General features: G+C 41.6%; 1 protein-coding gene across 1 annotated transcript in view; it reads left to right on the top strand.

The window, feature by feature from the left end:
- The first annotated feature begins 13,518 nt into the window (after positions 1-13,518).
- Positions 13,519-20,136, top strand: part of FLVCR2 (FLVCR heme transporter 2) — a 103,932-nt gene continuing 97,314 nt past the window's right edge. The window contains exon 1 of the mRNA XM_043986004.1: positions 13,519-14,491. Within this exon, the coding sequence (XP_043841939.1) occupies positions 13,946-14,491 (546 nt within the window). The 5' untranslated portion in view covers positions 13,519-13,945. The remainder of the gene's footprint in view (positions 14,492-20,136) is intronic.

The following is a 20,136-nucleotide window of genomic DNA, read 5'->3' as shown; positions in this document are numbered from 1 at the left end:
CTCTATCCACTGTGCCACCTAGCTGCCCCTTCATTCATCTTTTTAGAGAGATGTTATTGATGCTCCCGTGTCCCTTCTTCCCACTAGAACTCAGTGTTATAGGGCCACAGATTCACTTTCTTCTCTGGACAAGAAAATGGGAAGGTCTTGGTGTACGGAGGCTTTCCTCATCACAGTTACTAAGTGTTTGCCACTATGAGGACAGGAACCTTTGAGCTAGGAGCTTCACCTGTCAAATATGCTTCATGAGGTACAGGTCTGATAGTACTCAACAAGAAAAATGTGGGGACTTCCTACTGACTCACTTGCCTCCTGCTTCCAGACAGACAACAGTGGTGGTTTATTCCATGGCCCTGGTGGGCATGGTGGTGTATGCTGTGACCTTGGACCTTGGACACCTTTGGGTTGTGTTCCTCACAATCAGGCATTCTGGGGTAAGTTGAAGCTACTACATTTTGATTGGCAGGTGATGTCCCCTTATCCTTTAAGACACTAGCATCCTAGGAAGGAATACCTGCTCCTTCCTGCCTTCTCCAGTCTGTAATATGGACCAAGTGACCTACATGGCGACCTTTACAAATGGGGCCTTTGTTCTGCTTGATTGAGTGGCACAAGGCAAGGGTCTGTTGTACATTGTATGATGAAGAACTGAGAATGACTTGGCTATTCTCAGCAATACAATGATCCAAGACAATCCCAAAGGACTCATGAAGAAACATACTATCTAGCTTCAGAGAAAGAACTAATATTGTTTGAATACAGATTGAAGCATGCTGTTTTCCACATTCCTTCTTTTATTCTTTTTCCTATACTTGAGTATACTTATACAAAATGACTAATATGAAAATGTTTTTACATAATTGCACATGGTTTTGTTTATTTGTTTGTTTTGGGTTTTTTGTGGGGCAATGAGGGTTAAGTGACTTGCCCAGGGTCACACAGCTAGTCAGTGTCAAGTGTCTGAAGCTGGATTTGAACTCAGGTGCTCCTGAATCCAGGGCTAGTGCTCTATCCACTGCACCACCTAGCTGCCCCATAATTGCACATGTTTTACATGATTTCTTTTACAGTCTCAGGGAGGGGAAAAGCGGGGAGAGAAGGAAAGATAAAATTTGGAACTCAAAACTTTTTAAAAAATTGTCTTAACATGGAATTGGGGAAAAATAAAATATATTTTAAGAAAACCAAGTCAAGGGTCCTTGGGTTTTCAGCCTCTGTCACTTGGCTGGAATTGAGTAAATATCAAGATACTTCCTTTTCAGAATTCATCTTGGTGTCTTAGGAGCTTTTAGATCCTTTTCCAGGATTCTTTTCCATGTTTATATGCTACATTTAGAAATCTCTCAGAATTATTTTACAGAAATCACTGCTGAGAGAGAAAGCAGCATGTTTTGTCTAGTCATGCTTGCTTGTCACCAGGCATTCTCCCTTTGCCCCACCATTCCTTCCCTGGTCTTTTCTGTAGTACTCCAGGGACCTAGTTCTTCTGCTAGGGAGCCATTCCTGGAGGAAGATGGCAGTTCAACTGTTTTTGTTCAGTTGTTTGTCAGTTGTGTCCTACTCTTCATGACCCCATTAGGAGTTTTCCTGGCAAAGAGTCTGGAGTGGTTTGCCGTTTCCTCCTCCATTTTTACAGATGAGGAACTGAGACAAATGGGATTAAGTGACTTGCCCAGAGTCACACATTTAGTAAGTGTTTGAGATCAGATTTGAACTCATGAAGATGAGTCTCCCTGACTCCAGGCCCAACACTTTATCCACTGTGCTACTTAGCTGCCCCATTCTATGTATCTAGTGTTTGTCAAAATTGTCTGCGATTCCATAGCTTGGGACTGATTATTACTTTTGGGGGGGGGGTAATTAGTAATGAATGTTTTCAAAAAATGTGTTACTTTACAAATAAATCAACTCTTCTGTAAATAAAAAATCCCCAAGGATTTTAAATTCACAAGCTGGAGTGGGTAAGTTACTTGTTTAGTTCATAGCTCTCCTCTGGGTTGTTTAGTTGTATTTACATCAAAAAGTAAATTACTCACAGTTGTTGCGAAGTGCAATCTCATTAATATGCCTTGAGCAATATCAATTTATTTTTCTGCCTTTTATAAAAATCATCAATAATCAGCTGCCTCTCTGTGCCTTATCCCTGTACTTCTCCCAAGAAAATGGAACTGCAATAGAACAGAGACCTTCATTTTTTGAATGGCTGCAAGACACCCAGGCCAAACAGCCATGAAAATTATCTTATATTTGCAGAGACTATTATAGTTTACAAAGCACTTTCTTTCTTTCTTTCTTTTTTTGGTGGGACAATGAGGGTTAAGTGACTTACCCAAGATCACACAGCTAGTAAGTGTCTGAGGCCGGATTTGAACTCAGGTCCTTTTGAATTCAGAGACAGTATCTTATCCACTCTGCCACCTAGCTGTCCCCTTACAAAGCACTTTCAAACAATCTCACTCACCTCTCACAATAACTTTGTGAGCTCCATAGGAAAAGCATGGCATTAGCTTAATTTTGTTGTTGTTGCCCTTCAGTCATTTGTGTCTGACTCTTCATGACCCCATTTGGGGTTTTCTTAGCAAAGATACTAGAGGGGTTTACCATTTCCTTCATCTCATTTTACAAATGAGGAAACTGAGGTAAATGGGGTTAAGTGACTTCCTAGGGTCACACAGCTAGTGATTGTCTGAGGTTGGATTTGAACTCAAATCTTCCTGACTCCAGGCCCAGAGCTCTTATTTACTGATCCAGAAGTGTCTTTCTGTGTGTCTTCCTCACCTTAGAGACTCTCATGACTGGTAAGTAAGACTGACCAAATGCCCAGAACTTCCAGTTCTTTGGCATGAAGGTAGAAGGTAAGGCTGCCAGCTAGTTGAGATCGCTAGATGACGTGTAAGCAGCTAATCAAATCTGGGTGGAGTGCACAATCCATGGAAAACGACCTCCCTTCTGTTAAGTGTATCAGCTCTAGAGACTTATCAAGCTTCATCTGTGGGAGTTTGGGTACCATGATAACAGACATTTCTATGGAGCTTAGAGATTTACAAAATGCTGCACACAACGGGATTTCACATGATCCTCACAAGAATCATTCGAGGAAAGCGCTATAGGTTTATTTACCTGCATTTTACAGACAAGAAAACATGTAGGCTCATAGATTCGGAGCTAGAAGGCCCTTTGAGAGTCCAATCCCTTCGTTTTACAGATGAGGAAACTGAGGCTTAAAGAAGTTAAATGACTTCCCCAGAGTCACAGTACTAGTAAGTGTCTGAAACTGGATTTGAACTCAGACCTTTCTGACTTAAGAACTCAGAAGTTAAATGACTTGCCCAGGATCACAAAGTTAGTGTTATAGGTGATTAGGTGAATCGTAGGTCACTTAGCCAGAATCATGGTGATTGTCCTTTGTTCTCAAAGAGGACCAAAATGACATCACTATGTTAGGATAAAGGTACAGTGTGTCCAGCTGTGGCTGATCAGATTTAATATGAGCTTGGAAGGCTCTACCACAGGTGAGGCACAAATAGTCCATATGAACATTTGGAATGGAGATGTCTCTAAATTTGTGCATCTCACCTTTTTTTTTTTTTTTTGGTGAGGCAATTGGGGTTAAGTGACTTGCCCAGGGTCACACAGCTAGTAAGTGTCAAGTGTCTGAGGCTGGATTTGAACTCAGGTGCTCCTGAATCCAGGGCTGGTGCTCTATCACTGCGCCACCTAGCTGCCCCCATCTCACATTTCTTTTGAGCTATTGCAATTTTACTTTGTTCATGCCCTTGACATGGGCATGCCATCTGGGCGGTACTATGTCAGTGTCTCCCATGTCTCACAATCAGTTCCAAAGTTCTTCGGAGAGACCTTGAGAGTGTCCTTGAGAGCCACAGTCATAGGTGAAATCAAAGGATGTTTGGAATGTCTTTTGATTCCAAGCTGAGCATACCTTCTTCTGTCACACAGTCAAACAACTGTACAAACAGGTCTATAAACAACTATGTACAAAGGACAAATTGGAAATAATTAACATCTGGAAGATCTTAAGTGTCTGTTTACTTTCACTTAGGAATGGGATTCCTATAAACCAGCAGAAATGCTGTTGTTAGAGGTAGGCCTAACACCAGCACTCATATTGGGACACAACGAGACACTGGCAAGTTATTGAACAATTAACAAAAGGAGGTTGCTTTGTCCTAACACAGCAAGGATGCAACAGCAGTTGGATTCTTTGGATTTTACTCTCCTTGTCTCCATAGGGAATGGAATCTGGTCAACAGAGCAGGGTAAGGTGATTCATGGTTGGAGGGTATTCCCCAAGCAGGTAGGATTTTTTGTTTCTTTAGGTAATCAGTAAAAAGTTGCAACAAGGGAGGCAGGAGCCAATCAAGTCCTAGGGATAGCTTTGTTACCTTTTTTTTTTTTTAAGCTTTAATGTATCTTCACTTGTTTCATTTTTATTTGTTTCAAATATCTCCCAATTACATTAAAAAAATAACATTCACTTTTAATAATTGAGTTCCTAATTTCCCCCTCCCCCTGCCCTTCCTCTGCCCCTTGATAAGGCAAGCAATATGTTATGAATGATGCATATGAAATCATACAAATATATTTTCATATTGTTGTTGTTTGTCCTTCATTCTTGAAGAAGACTGCAATATTTCTGAGGTGATGTCATGAATGTGAATTGGATTTAAGTGAGGGAGGGCTGTATAAGGTCACCAACCTCACTCTCTCCCCCAGAGCGATCTGTGTCCAATGGCAAGATATAAGATCAGGACAAGTGGAGAGGGCCCTGGATGTTGTTTTTTTGTTTGGTTGGTTTTTTAAGGCAATTGGAGTTAAGTGACTTGCCCAGGGTCACACAGCTAATGTCTGAAGTAAGATTTGCTTATTAGCCATGTTGCAAAAGAAAACACATAAGCACAAAAACAAGAAAAGGAAAGAAAGTGAAAAAAGCAATAAAGTAAAAAAAAAATAAGCTTGGTTGCCTTTTAGGGAAAACTAACACCTATTATGGGGAAATAGGGAATCCTGGGCCCATCACAGACTATCATCCCTATTTATAGAAAAAGAACTGTGCATTTTTCAGACAACCCAAGTGTGTGTGTGTGTGTGTGTATATACACACACACACACACATACATGTATACATATGTACATATACATATACACATACATCTATAAGTATATAATATACTTAATTGTATATATTATTATTATATTATATATTGTATTATATATAATACAACATATTGTATTATATATAATACAATAGTATAATAATATACATATAATTGATATATAGGTATAGGTATATATGTAATTGGTAATATAGTACATTATATTGCATCATAACCTGCCTTTTGGCATTTGCTATTATATAGTAGCCATTGTAATGTGGTTGTGTTATTAGAGTCTTATTATCTTTATAAGAATCTGGCACGGGATATTTTTATGTATGCCTCCCTGCATATCCCACCCCAGGCACAAACAGTTAAGGTTTTTGAAGGCCGGGATCACATTTTAATCCCAGTTTAGTCTCAACCCCACCACAAAGACTCACTTGATGACTTTGTTCCTCATTAATTTCTTTTCTGAATGCTCACAGTAATCAGAGTCACACCATAGAGCTCAGGACCTAGTTAAATAATATCAGAGTCCTTGAGGGCAAAGGTCATTAACTTTACTTCTAAATCCCACTACAGCCCTGAACATGGGCACTCATGCTGTTGAATGACCGACCACATGCTAGAGAGGACAATTCATGGCTTCTTTCTCTTTCCTCTCTTGCAGTCCTTTTTTGCTACTGGGGCCTCGTTGTTGCCCTTGGCCCTTGGCCCTTGGCCCTTGGCCCTTGGCCCAATCTGCTTGCCCCATTGATTGTACCATACTATATAGCAGCCTCTTCCCTGTGATCCTTCTTAATCTGCTTGTTGGTCATCCTGGTCATCTTCTTTTCTGATGTTCCTGATCCTGATTAACTCCATGACAGCATAGGTAGTGTCTGAAGGAGAATTTGAACTGATGTGCCTGATTTCAAATGCAGTCTTTTATTTACTATTCCATACTACCTCATGTATTTTGCTGGCATAAGGCTTACAAGACTTCGTCCTGTAGCTATTATTCCTTTTCATGACTCTCAACTTGTGTCCTGGTTAAATACATGTTCCTCCTCTGTCTTCCCAACTGTCCATGCCTTTCCCAGGATATGAAGCCAGAAAGAAACTAGATAGGGTCCTGGTGACTGGGTATAACTGTGAACTCAGGACCTAGGGGAAGAAGGATTTTCCTGAGTATACGGGGAAAGAATGACAAACCAGAAATTAAAAGTTCACTGCTATTAGTGTTGCAGGCTAGGATTCTGAGAACATATGGACCTTGGGCTGCTTCTCTTTCTTTTTTTTTTTTTTTTCTAGTGAGGCAATTGGGGTTAAGTGACTTGCCTAGGGTCACACAGCTAGTAAGTGTTAAGTGTCTGAGGCCGGATTTGAACTCAGGTACTCCTGACTCCAGGGCCGGTGCTCTATCCACTGTGCCATCTAGCTGCCCCGGGGCTGCTTCTCTTTCAAGTAAGGAGAATAGTCTTTAATGATGAGAAAGCGGAATAAATGGATACATTTTCTTCCTTTACCTGAGGACACAGGTGGGGCAGGGGAACTCTTTTTCTACTAGATGGAGTTAGAACAAAAAGACCCAAAGAGAACACATTTTTCTAGTATTTATTACAAAACACCCAATATAGAAACCCATAGTAATAAGATCTACACTAAAAAGTAGATCCTTCACCTCCAGAGAAAGGCAGCTATGTGGCACAGTAGATAAAGTGGTGGATGTGGAAGTTGGAAGACCTGAGCTCAAGTCAGGTTTCAGACATTTACTGGTTCTATGACCCTGGACAAAGTCACTTAACCTGTCTTTCTCAGTTTCTTCAACTAAAAATAGGAATGATAATAGTACCTACCTTGCAGGGTTGTTGTGAGGATCATTCAGTTATTCATTATAAACAACTTGGCACAATGCCTGGTACATAATAATGCTTTATAAATCCTTCCTTCCTTCCTTCCTTCCTTCCTTCCTTCCTTCCTTCCTTCCTTCCTTCCTAACTTCCTTCCTTCCTTCCTAACTTCCTTCCTTCCTTCCTTTCTCCCTCCCTCCCTCCCTCCCTCCCTTCCTTCCTTCCAGAGTTGCTCTTGCATGGGATAACTCCTTTAGGATTTCCAGCTCTCATCTCTCTACACAAATAAAATCAACTAATGAAATAAAAAAGGAAGGTAGAGGTGAGAATGGGGAAATCTAGCCATGAAAGCAATTCAAAGCACTAAGAGAATGGAAGTGGAAAGAGTGAGCAGATGGATCAAGGAGAAAAAAGACACCAAGATAGGTGGGGAGAGAACACAGAAGAGGAAGGTTCAGCCATGGGTAAGTGATGCTGGCAAACAGTAGCTGTACACAGAGCATCATTTTCTCTTCTTGTGCCAGGACACTCTACCTCCAGGTACTACTGTGAGAAAATGTGTAGTTGTCTCCTCTCAGTGAGGTCCTCCTAACCTGTTTTTAGGACAGAGGTCTCAGATCCCCTCCTCCCCCTCTGGCTAACAAAATCACATGGTTCAGGGAGCCCTGGTCTCAATAAGGTCCACTCCAGAGTTGTGTCCACAAAAAAGAAGAATAAGGTCCACTCCTGAGTTATACCCATATAAGGAAGAGGGATGGGAATACTGCATTCCGATTGGCCAGTTTTTGCATATAGATTGTAACCCTTGAGTAATTGGACCAATGATGAAAAAGGGGAGAGTCTATTCACGTTAGGGAATAGGGTTTAAAATAGGGTCTGTGAGCCCCCTTTCTTTACACCCACCAGTTGCACAGTAGGGTATCTCCTTCTCATGAGAAGGAAATAAAAGAGTCTTTGTCACATCATTGCTGAGTTCCTGAGAATTGAGAAGAGGATTGTTTTCCCTCACAACTACAATCCAAATAGCATGCCAAGATAAGTATTAAATACATAGGAAAAAATAAGCAATTAATAAGGTATTTGGCTTGAACACGGTAACTGTTATAGGAGAAATTGGGGGGGGGTTGGTATAGGGGTTCTTAGGAATTCCTCTTTAAAGAATTACATCCTCTTGTACACAAATCCAATTAGAATAAAATAATAGTCTATTTAGGTTCTAGGGAAAGGAAACCAAGAGAGAAATCCTTGGACTTCTCATGGGGAGAAGGCATGGCACAGAGAGCTCTGAGATACCTATCTCCTAGAGCAGGAGACAGGGAAATCTTTTTATAGAGGACTGATGGGGGTGATCATCTGACTGTGGAAAGTTCTCTTATTGAGGGAGGACCATCCCCCCCTGGTGGTGGCTGGGGGAAGTTGGGTGAGGGGCAGCTCTGTATATCTCAAGCCATTTCTCTTCCCCATATGCCACAAAGGCAGCAGCCACACCTTATCTTAAAGGGGTGGGGGAAACTGGAATGAAGGGTGGTGTTCCTGGAGCTAGCTCAGTCCCTATCCTGTGCCACTTATCTCTTTAGGTGTGTCTGTTCTTTGGTTTAGTTTCTCAAGGAGAAGGTTCTTTTGATTTACCCCAGAAAACTTATGGGGTACCCTGGCCCATTCAAATGAGGTACCCCAGCCCATAACAGTAACTGTCATATTTTTTGTCATTTCATTCCTACCCTCTCACATTTAAACAAAGCTTAGAGGGATATGAACAATTTTTTAGTAAGGGGGAGTAAGGCAAATGCTTTATACAGTAATCCCCAATTTCCCCAATCGCAGTTCCTATATATTGAAGGTTGCCTTAAGAAATTAAATGGGAATTTTTGGGTGTTCTGCAGTAGCCACAGATGACACAGGAAGGCCGGCAGATGACACAGAGCCTATGAAAAAAATACTTAACCCAAATTTTACAATAAGGTGCTGTAAACACCCTATAAAAGAAAAAGGAAAAAATTTAGACTTTTTCTCTGGTACGAAGGGGGTGGGGCCAAAAATTTTATATGGATTTTCCAGATCATGGGACACTGTGGAAGGGCTAAGTTCATTCACCATTAAGGGGGACAGGACCCCAATCTTTGTAGTGACTGTCTCCTATAGGAACACTTTAGAGAGAAAAAAACCCAAGGCAAGGAAGAAGATCCAGAGTGTAATGTGGTAGAGGCTGCAAAGGAGGAGATAGTAAGAGTGCAAAGTTACTGCTTCATGGAGTCCAGAATATATAACTCAAGTGGAAAAGCAAGTGAAAAGAATCCAATGGCCACAACATACAAAAACATTCAATGGGAACAGATGACTGGCAAGAAAAGGCATGCAAGGTGGATTTCTGAGAAACCTGGAAGGACTTGCATGAATTGATGATGAGTGAGATGAGCAGAACCAGGAGAACATTGTACACAGTATCATCAACATTGTGTGTTGATCAACTGTGATAGACTTGATTCTTCTCAGCAATACAACAGTACAAGATAGTTCCAAAAGACTCATCATGGGAAATGCTCTCTGAATCCAGAAAAAAAGAACTATGGAATATGGATGCAGATTGAACCATACTATTTCTTTTGTTTTTGGTGCTGGTGTTTTTCTTTTTTGAGGTTTTTCCTTTTTGCTCTGATTCTTCTTTCACAGCAAGACTAATGCAGAAATTTGTTTAATGTGATCGTACATATATAACCTATATCAGATTACTTGCTGTCTTCTGGGGGGGGCGAGGAGGGGAGGGAGGGAGGGTGAAAAATTTGAAACTAGAATTCTTATAAAAACAAATGTTGAAAACTATCTCTACATGTAACTGCAAAATAATAAAATACTTTTATAATTAAAAAAAAAGAAAAGGCACGCAAACCTCTAGTTCTTGGGGTAGTTCTAGAAATAAGCTGAATTCTGCTTTGAATTTTTGGAGACACCATCTCCTCCTCAATCCTAGCCCGAGTCAATTCAACCAAAGAACAACCATAAAAATTTTCATTTGCTAATGGTGTAAGACAAGGACTTTCCATGACTTTAATATATGGATACCATCCAGTGAAACAGAAGGCAAAGACACTATGACTTGCAGAGGAAGTACACACATGATACATGGGTTCAGGAGATCACGTCTACTTTGAAGATATCTGAAATGAGTATAGAAAAGCTACAGTTTAAGAATCCTGGCTTTCTGTGGCCTCGTCCAAACATGTAGCTCTGGAAAGATGCCTGGGATTTTGTTCTGGGAGTGAGTACTGCAGAGAAGAAAGCTTCGAGCACCCTCCAGTGGTTCAAAACAGGGTAAAACTAAGCATTGTACACTGGTGGGCTTCCCAAATTAAAATTTAGCCATCAGATGCTTTGAGGTTTGAAATATATTCTTGGAACACACAAATACTAGTCCATTGTGTTAGGGCGAGTGGGGATCAAGGAAGCTTCAGAGAAAAAGAAGTTTTTTTTTGTATTGAAAGAATTGCCACACAATATAAACACTGACTTCTGTATGCATGGATCTAAAACCATTAGTACTTTAGATGGGAAAATGGTGTTGTCACTGAAATATGTGACATATGTGAAATACTGTTTTTGAAATGCTGCTGTACAAGATGAAATTACTTTCTAATTTTGAATCAAGGTAGTTTTCTTCTCTAAAAAGAGAGACAAGCATAGGATGATTACTTACTTTGTTGTTAGTTCTTGGTCATTTCAGTCGTGTCTGACTCCAAGATCCCATTTGGGGTTTTCTTGGCAAAGATAACTGGAGCGGGTTGCCATTTCCTTCTCCAGCTCATTTAACAGATGAGGAAATTGAGGCAAATGGGATTAAGTGACTTGCCCAGGGTCACAGCTGGTGTTTGAGGTCAGATTGTTTTCCTGAAGGTGGGGTAGCAGAGCCCAATAAGGAAAAGAGCCAGGTGAAGGGAGTGGGGTAGTGAGAAGAGCTAGGTGAAAGAAAGTGTAGGATGAGAAGAGTCAGGAGAAGGGGAATGAGAAAAGCCTCAGAAATGTGGGGTGGAGGGGGAAAGCCAGACATCTATTTGTTCTTCTTCCCCATTGCCAACCTCTCTCCTCCAGCCTTAGACCAAATAGCCTCCTGGAAGGCATTACCTCTTTTCCCAGACATCTCTCTGACTGCTTCTTCTAACCCCCCAAATCTTCTCTATTCCTCTCTCCCTCATCTCTTATCTTCTCCTTAGCCCTTTCCCCAGACTTGTCACAGGCTCATCCTTACCTCTTCCCCTTCACTCTAGCTGATTCCTTTTCTTTTCTTTTCTTCTGCAGGGCAATGAGGGTTAAGTGACTTGCCCAGGGTCACACAGCTAGTAAGTCTTGAGTGTCTGAAGCTGGATTTGAACTCAGGTCCTCCTGAATCCAGGGCTGGTGCTTTATCCACTGTGCTACCTAGCTGCCCCACACTCTAGCTGATTTCTATATATAGCCCCCACCTTCAGATGTTTCCTTCCTCCCAGTTTCTCAAGCTCCTCATTCAGGGCAACCAGAGCAATAGATCACAGCCCCACCCACAGTATCACTTCAATACTTCTGTACAACTGTGACCCACTTCTGGCTATGTTCAACCCTTGAATTGGATGCCCAGTTGATTCACTTTGTACCACCCTTTAATTTGATTGATTGAAGTTGACATTGCATCTCATAATAATACAGTTTTTTACCTGAAAAATCTCATACTAAATCCATTGTACAGATTTTGCTAATATGTAAATGATTATGCAAATATACATAGGACCATAGATTTAGAACAAAAGAGTCATTTCTCCCAATCTCTTCTTAATGTCACATATGAATAAAAGGAAGCCCAAACTGATAAAGTGACTTGCCCAAAGGCACACAAGGTGAAATGTGATTCCTAAGTCTGTGTTCTCTTGACACTATCACACTGCCTCTTAGCACAATACATCCTCCTATGTAGGTCACAAACCAGTAAAGTCCACTGGAGCATACAAATGCCCTATACCCAATAAAGGTACTCTATAAAAACTTTGATTTATGCTTGATTTTTTTTGTTTTTGTTTTTGTTTTTTTTAGTGAGGCAGTTGGGGTTAAGTGACTTGCCCAGGGTCACACAGCTAATAAGTGTCAAGTGTCTGAGGCCAGATTTGAACTCAGGTACTCCTGACTCCAGGGCTGGTGCTCTATCCACTGAGCCACCTAGCTGCCCCTATGCTTGATTTTAAGAGATAGTGGATGGGGGGAAGCTAGGTGGTACAGTGGATAAAGCACCAGCCCTGGATTTAGGAGTACCTGAGTTGAAATCCTGCCTCAGACACTTGACACTAGCTGTGTGACCCTGGACAGGTCACTTAACCCCCATTGCCCCGCAAAAGAGAGAGAGAGAGAGAGAGAGAGAGAGAGAGAGAGAGAGAGAGAGAGAGAGAGAGAGAGAGAGAGAGAGAGAGAGAGAGAGAGATCGTGGATGAATGCTAGCTTTAAATGCTACTTCTGACCCCTTACTAGGTGGGTAGTGACTCTGGGCAAAGCCTTTAAGCTCCCTGAGCTTTCTTCCAAGTGAAATGGAGATACTTAATAGCATCTTGTTCAAAGGGCTGCTCTGAGAATCAACTGAAATAAGAAGTGTCGAGTATTAGGCAAATTTTCTAGTGCTCTATGTAAGCTATTGTGATAATATTCTCTCTTGACTTTTTCTAGTACTTATTGTATGTGTTGTTAATTTGGAGCAGCTAGGTTGTGCAGTGAATAGTGCCTCCCCCTTTTCCTAGTAGCTAGCGGCTCCCCTCCCTTTTCCGTCCATCACCCCACTCCCCTCGACTCTTCTCTCATCTACTTGCGCTCAATCCTTCAGTCAGAACAGGCTTAGAGTTTCCGAAATGGGTAAGACTATGGGGGAGAAATGGATTTCACCCACCTCCCTTTCTCAATCGAAGGACACACCTGACGAGATGTAATGGAAAGTAATGGATTTGGAAAGTAATGGATTTGCAAGTCCGATGACCTAGGTCTGTGTCTTGAAGCAAGCCACCTTGCCTCTGAGTGTGTTTCCTCGCTTGAAAATAAGGGGATCAGGCTAAATGATCTCTAAATCCTATGCTTTGTCTCCCCGCCCCACCCCCCGTCCTTTTTTGACAGTTGGAATAAGGAATGTAATTTTAGGAATGGAGAAAATAAGAGAAAATGGGTTTGTGACCCATTCACTGGCATTGGAATTGTTTAGTAGGAGTTTGGAAAGAAATCATCACTATAACTTTGGTGTTCCTGTTTGTGGGGCGTGTGTCAAGAAAGGATAGTAGATTTTTGGAAATGGCTGGATGGATACTGGGGGCTTTAGCTTGGGAAGGGCAGGCTAGAGAGTGGGGGCAGGGGCCCGAGAGTATCCCGTGGTTTCCACGGCAATAGGCGTGAGGTATGGGGCCTGAGTCCTGTGGCAACACTGGGGAAACAGAAAGCAGGGACTTGCCAGCAAAGTTTGGGCGGGGTACGGGAGGGGGGCGGATCACGTGTGTAAAAGGGGGTGGGACCCAGAAGTTGTTCCCGGTGCTATTTGAGTGACTGTAGTGGGATCATTTAGTCCGGGTTGGGCTTCCGAGCTGCGAGCCGCTTAATGTCAGAGTGAGAGCAGGAATGCTGTAGGGGTTCGAAGCCAGGGGTGACAAAAGAGAAGCAGAGGCATCAGCTGGGACCCCAGTGGGAACAAAAAGAAATAAGAGGAAAGTGGTAGCTGGAAGACCAGGCTAAGAGGCGAGCTCTGGGTTGTCTGGGATTGATCCACGGTGCTCCCTTTCCCCTGGTTTAGCGACCGAGTAGCTTACTCAAGTCGGTTGAGTTTCTTTTGGAGATTTTTTGGGGGATTTTTGCTCTTGTTTTTCTCATTTTGGGAGGGGGCGGTCCTGTTAGCACCGGGTCTTCCTTAACGTGGGGCCAGAGTCATCCTGAGAGGGAGGCAGAGAACCCCAGGCACCTGAATAGTATAGGGAGGTAGGGATCACTGGGGGGACTGTGCAATTTGTAGACATGGTGAGTGTGACTTCAGTTCCCTCCACCGCGGAAGGGCAACATCAGCAGTCTGAAAGGGAACCCACTATAGAACCCAGTGATTCGACCACCGGAGAAGTGGTGAAGATCCAGGTGTCCCGGCTGCGCTGGGTGATCGTCCTGTTGTTCAGCTCCTATTCACTCTGCAATGCCTTCCAGTGGATCCAGTACGGGGCCGTTAGCAACATTTTCATGCACTTTTATGGGGTCAGCGCCTTTTCCATCGACTGCTTGTCCATGAGCTTCATGGTGACCTATATCCCACTCCTCTTCCCTGTGGCTTATCTTCTGGAGAAATACGGCTTACGGACCATCGCGCTCTTGGGGTCAGCACTTAACTGCTTAGGGGCCTGGGTGAAAGTGGGCAGCTTGAAGCCCCATCTCTTTCCAGTCACGGTGCTGGGGCAGTTTATCTGCTCCGTTGCCCAGGTCTTCATCCTTGGCATACCCTCCCGCATTGCTGCCGTCTGGTTTAGTGAACGGGAGGTCTCAACAGCCTGCTCCCTGGCTGTCTTTGGTAACCAGGTAGGTACGGGAATGGGCGTCTGGAGAGCTCTTTGCTTAGCGTTGTGTACGTGTGAGAAAAGGATAAGGGAACTGAGGCGAAAATTGGGAACCTTCTTTTTTTCCTGGGAAGGCAAGTTCTCCGGAGTTCTGTCCTGAATTGTGCTTAGTAAAACCAATAGCTTCTTTCTACCTCCTCCCTAGTAAGCTCTTACATACCTTGGCCACTTGTAGACTTTTGACAGTATAGTAAAGCTATTAGAAAAAATATACATATATACATCTACTTGTGTTTCTGTATTTCTGTATACATATACACATATACATGTGTATGTCTGTGTATATCTGACATATAAAGCTCAATAAAAGGTCTCTGAAACCTTTTCCTCCCTATCTCATGTTGGCAATTGGTGTTTTTAGCAGAACAACCCGTTCAAGAGTGTCATATCTCATACTGGGTTGGGGTTTTTGGGGGGGGGGTGTTAAGACAGAATTTTAAAAACCTGTATTCAGATAGCGGTGATACTTTGCTCGAAGTCCACCTTTATCCCAAGTTTTAAACCAATACAGTGGGAGCAACCACACATTTCTTACTATTATAGTTTGTTTTATTTTGTTTTGTTTTGTTTTTTGTGAGGCAATTGGGGTTAAGTGACTTGCCCAGGGTCACACAGCTAGTAAGTGTTAAGTGTCTGAGGCCAGATTTGAACTCAGGTACTCCTGACTCCAGGGCCGGTGCTCTATCTACTGTGCCACCTAGCTGCCCCCACTATTATAGTTTAGTATAAATGACTACCCATTACTTTACAACCCCATGTTGTGCAGATGGATCTGCAGAAATGAAAGGGAGATTTGAAACACTTATTTAGGCCTAGTAATTTAAAAAACAAAACAAAACCCAGTAATGAAATTTTTGACTGACCTTTACAGCTAGCTGAAAGAAAAAAATTCATTCACAGTTTTATGTAGATCACTACCTCAATATTTCATTTCACATGGTGAAATTTTACATTTCATATGTTTAATGAACTAGCCAGTAACATCGAGGTCTTCTAGGTCTTCCCCCACCACCCCTTGCCTGAAATTGTCAGTTTAAAATTGTCATTTTTGTCAGAAATTTTCCATAGACTCTTGCTGCCCAAAGGTGAATTCCCATTCTATCCAGCTCCACCACCAGGTGGAAATTTTGAGCTAAATTTGAATCTTCAACTTTTTAAAGTTGAAAGACACCTCTGAGATAATTTTATCCTATCTCCTCATTTCACAGATGAGCAAACTTGTTTGGTGTCACATAATTGGTTAGTAGCAGAACCAGAACCCAAGGTGGGTCTTCTGGCTCCAAGTCTGCTCTCATCTACTTCTGAGTTACTAATTTGGATGGGTATTAGAGTAATCAATTAAAGAAAACAGAGGAACTGAGTACCTTTGGTATAAAAACAAAAATCATATCCCTCATTTCCCCCCCCACCATGGCTTATGTTCCTTGAAAAATCATATTGAGCATTTGTTATAAAATCGGGTGGATTTTATATTAGAGATAATTTAAAAATGTTTGGAGTGTTGTGTTCATTCTTCATCTCTTCTCTTCCACCCTCCCCAAGTTTTATGACCTGATTGTAATGGCATTAAAGTATGATATACATTTTTACCAGTTTTGGGAAGTGGATCTTTAAGGCATTCAAATTAGATGGTTTGGGGGAGGGGGGTCGAGATTAAAGAAGATTTAATCCACAAGCTATTGCCTGCTCTTTGTCAGGCACTGCACAAGACAGATGAGGATATTAAGAAAAAAGAATACAGACTTCTACTACTTAAGATTCTCAAGCCATGTTTTTAGTTCTTGAAGCTGGGGAGCCATGGCATTATTAGGAAATACATGCTTTGCAGGGTGTAGGGGTGTGAGGGTGTAGGAAACTCAGTTTATGCTGGCATAACTAGCAGTCATGATCAAACAGAATTAAGACTGTGTGTTCTATACCTATTTTAGAAAGGCAGAAAGAATACCCAGGTTTGGCCCTCTCACCTGGCACAAGGAGAAGAGAGAGGATCTTGCATTTGTTTTCCTTTTAACAATTAAGGTCAGATTAACAGTTTGTTTTCTTAAAACCTGTTAGGGATGTAAATTTAAAAGCATGTCTTTGAAACTGAAAATCACAGTGTTTATTCATGAAACTGCTCAGAATTAGGAAATGCCAAGATTCTTATAATAACAAACTTATTCATGCTCTGAACCCTCGGTATTTTTTCATCCCAAAGCATTCTGTTTAGTGTTATCTTTGGGAGTACATTATGTGCTGAGTTAAACATTATGAGGCATTTGGAAGTTTTTCCTTCCTTCCTTTGTGAGGTTTGGACTTCCCTGTTCTCCCCTTTTCTGAGTGTCCTGGATGAATAGGTGAGTGATATAGGTAAAGTAACTCGAATTTCATTTGAAAGAAAGGTGTTTGGGGGAGTAGAGCAGCCTTAACAAACAAAATCCCATAAACCATTCAGACTATAAGAATTTAATTTGGCTTGCAAAATTTTCATTGGTCCTGCCCACTTTCACCTGTGCAAACCACTCAGCTCTCAACATTCCTTACCTCTTTCTGTTATTCTCTACCTGTTTGTATTACATGTACTCGACACTAGATCTTGGAAAGAGAATCAGAATATATGAAAAGTTTCCTTACTTATCTGTCTGATTTTTATTGTCTATTGCCCAATTAAATATTTTTCTTTTTTCTTTTCTTTTTTTTTGGGGGGGGGCAGGGCAATGAGGGTTAAGTGACTTGTCCAGGGTCATACAGCTAGTAAGTGTCAAGTATCTAAGGTTGAATTTGAACTCAGTTCCTCCTGAATCCAGGACTGGTGCTTTATCCACTGTGCCACCTGGCTGGCCCCACCCAATTAAATCTTTTTTTTTTTTAGTAAGGCAATTGGGGTTAAGTGACTTGCCCAGGGTCACATAGTTAGTAAGTGTTAAGTGTCTGAGCCCGGATTTGAACTCAGGGAGTCCTGAATCCAGGGCTGGTGCTCTATCCACTGCGCCACCTAGCTGTCCCCACCCAATTAAATCTTAATCCTAGATGAATTTTACGTAAAGTGCCTTGCTAATTTTAAAGTGTTCAATAACGTTATTATTATTATTATTATCTCTGCATTATTGGACCAATATTTTTTTCATGCCATAGAGGTTACTCTGGGCTCTCAAAAGCTATGCCTGAAGAATACAGCCTCTGATAGATTCTAAAAATTGATAGAATCGTAGATCTAGAACTGGAAGAAATTAGAGAGAGTTCCTTTTAGGCTTTCTCCCCATCATTTTACAGATGAGGAAATCGAGGTTCAGAGAACTGGAAGGACTTGTCCAAGGTTATTCAGGTAATAAATGGCAGAGTTGGAATTTGATTTCATGTATTCTTGATTTCAGACCCAACATTCTTTCCACTGTATCACATTACTTCTAAGATTCAATTCAGTTCATTCAACAAACATTTATTATCCACTGCACCACCTGGCTGCCCATTCTTGTATCAGAAGTCTTGAAAAGTCATAGTTTCATATGAGAGAAAAACATGAAGTACAAAGTTATAGTCTGATTATCACTGCTGTTCATATAATACAGTATAGTGGACCAGACAGCCAGGTGGTGTAGTGGCTAGAGTTCAATTCTGGCCTCAGACACTTACTTACTAGCTATGTGATCCTGGGCAAGTCACTTAACCCTGTTTACCTCAGTCTCCTCATCTGTAAAATGAACTGGAGAAGGAAATGGCAAACCACTCCATTATCTTTGCCAAGAAAACCCCAGATGTGATTATGAAGAGTCAGACACTAATGGGCCAGAGGACCAGAGAGGGTATATGTTGATCGAGTGAGATACAATGTATATAAATGTTGCATGATGCTTAAAGAACTATGTAATTTTCATCATTCTTGTTATCTTTTTTTTTTCCAGCAACAAACATTTATTTTATTTTTTCCAGTTACATGTAAGGGTAGTTTTCTTTTTCTTTTTCTTTTTTTTTTTTTTAGTGAGGCAATTGGGGTTAAGTGACTTGCCCAGGGTCACACAGCTAGGAAGTGTTAAGTGTCTGAGGCCGGATTTGAACTCAGGTACACCTGACTCCAGGGCCAGTGCTCTATCCACTGTGCCACCTAGCTGCCCCATAAGGGTAGTTTTCAACATTCATTTTCATAAAATTTAGAGTTCCAAATTTTTCTCCCTCCCTCCCTTTCCTCCCCCCTCCACAAGATTGCAACCAGGTTATATATGTACAATCTACAAGTGTTCTTTTTATCAGTTCTTTCTATGGGGGTGGATAGTAAGGTTCCTCATTAGTTCCTTGGGATTGTCTTGGATCATTGCATTGCTGAGAGTAATTAAGTCATTCACAATTGCTCACTGAACAATACTACACAATGTCCTCCCAACTCTGCTCACTTCACCATACATTGATGTTCATTAGTCTTTCAAGGTTTTCCTGGGCTCATCCTGTTTGTCATTTCCTATAGCACAAGACCATTCCACCACAATCATATAGCACAGCTTCTTCCATCATTCCTCAATTGATGGACATTCCCTTGATTCTCAATTCTTAGCCTCCACAAAGAGTTGCTATAAATATTTTTTGTACAATTCCCCCCTTTTTTCTTTTTCATGATTACTATTGTTAACTGTTTTCTTTCCATCCTATTCCCTTCCCCATAATATTTATTCTATTATCCCTCTTCTTTTATTCTGTCACTTTTCAAAAGGGATTTGCTTCTGTCTGTCCCCTCCCCCACTCTGCCCTTCCTTCTTTTGCCCCTCTCTCTTTATCCCCTTCCCCTCCTATTTTCCTGCAGGGTTAGAGAGATTACTCCACCCAGTTGAGTGTGTACATTATTCCCTCCTTGAGCCAATTCTAATGAGATTGAGGTCTTTGAGCCTTTTCTGATGAGTGTAAAATTCATTTACTGCCCTGCTCCTCTCCCATCTCTTCCTTTTCCTGTTTCTTTCATGTAGCATTTCAACTCTGCCCTTCCCCCTCCCCCAGTGCATTCCCCTCATCCCTCAATTTAACCCTAAAGATGTCATCATGGGGCAGCTAGGTGACACAGTGGACAAAGCATCACCCCTGGACCCAGGGGGATCCCAGCCAAAACCCAGCCTCACACACAAGACAGTCACCCACTGTATAACCCCAAGTATGTCCCCCAAATCCAATTTTTCATAGTTCTCTAGGGTCTTGTATTTGAAATTCAAATTTGCCATTCAGTTCAGGTCTTTTCATCAAAATATCTGAAAGTCCTCTTTTTTCATTAAAGTCCCATTTTTTTTCTCTGAAAAATTGTGCTGAGTTTTGCTGGGAAGGTGATTCTTGGATATAATTCCAATTCCTTTGCCCTCTGGAATATCATATTCCATGCCCTCCAGTCCTTTAATGTAGAAGCTGCTAGATCTTGTGTTATCCTGACTGGGGCTCCACAGTACTTGAATTCTTTCTTTTGGGGAGCTTGCAATATTTTCTCCTTGACCTGAGAGCTCTGGAATTTGGCTATAATATTCCTAGGAGTTTTCCTTTTGGAATCTCTTTCTGGAGGTGATTGGTGGATTCTTTCAATTTCTATTTTAGCTTCTTCTTCTAGAATTTCAGGGCAATTTTCCCTGAGAATATCTTGGAAGATGGTGTCTAAGCTCT

This window comes from Dromiciops gliroides, chromosome 2, assembly GCF_019393635.1.
Source record: "Dromiciops gliroides isolate mDroGli1 chromosome 2, mDroGli1.pri, whole genome shotgun sequence".
NCBI classification, from domain to species: domain Eukaryota; kingdom Metazoa; phylum Chordata; class Mammalia; order Microbiotheria; family Microbiotheriidae; genus Dromiciops; species Dromiciops gliroides.
The sequence above is the reverse complement of the archived record's forward strand: the minus strand, read 5'-3'. Positions and strand labels throughout refer to the sequence as shown.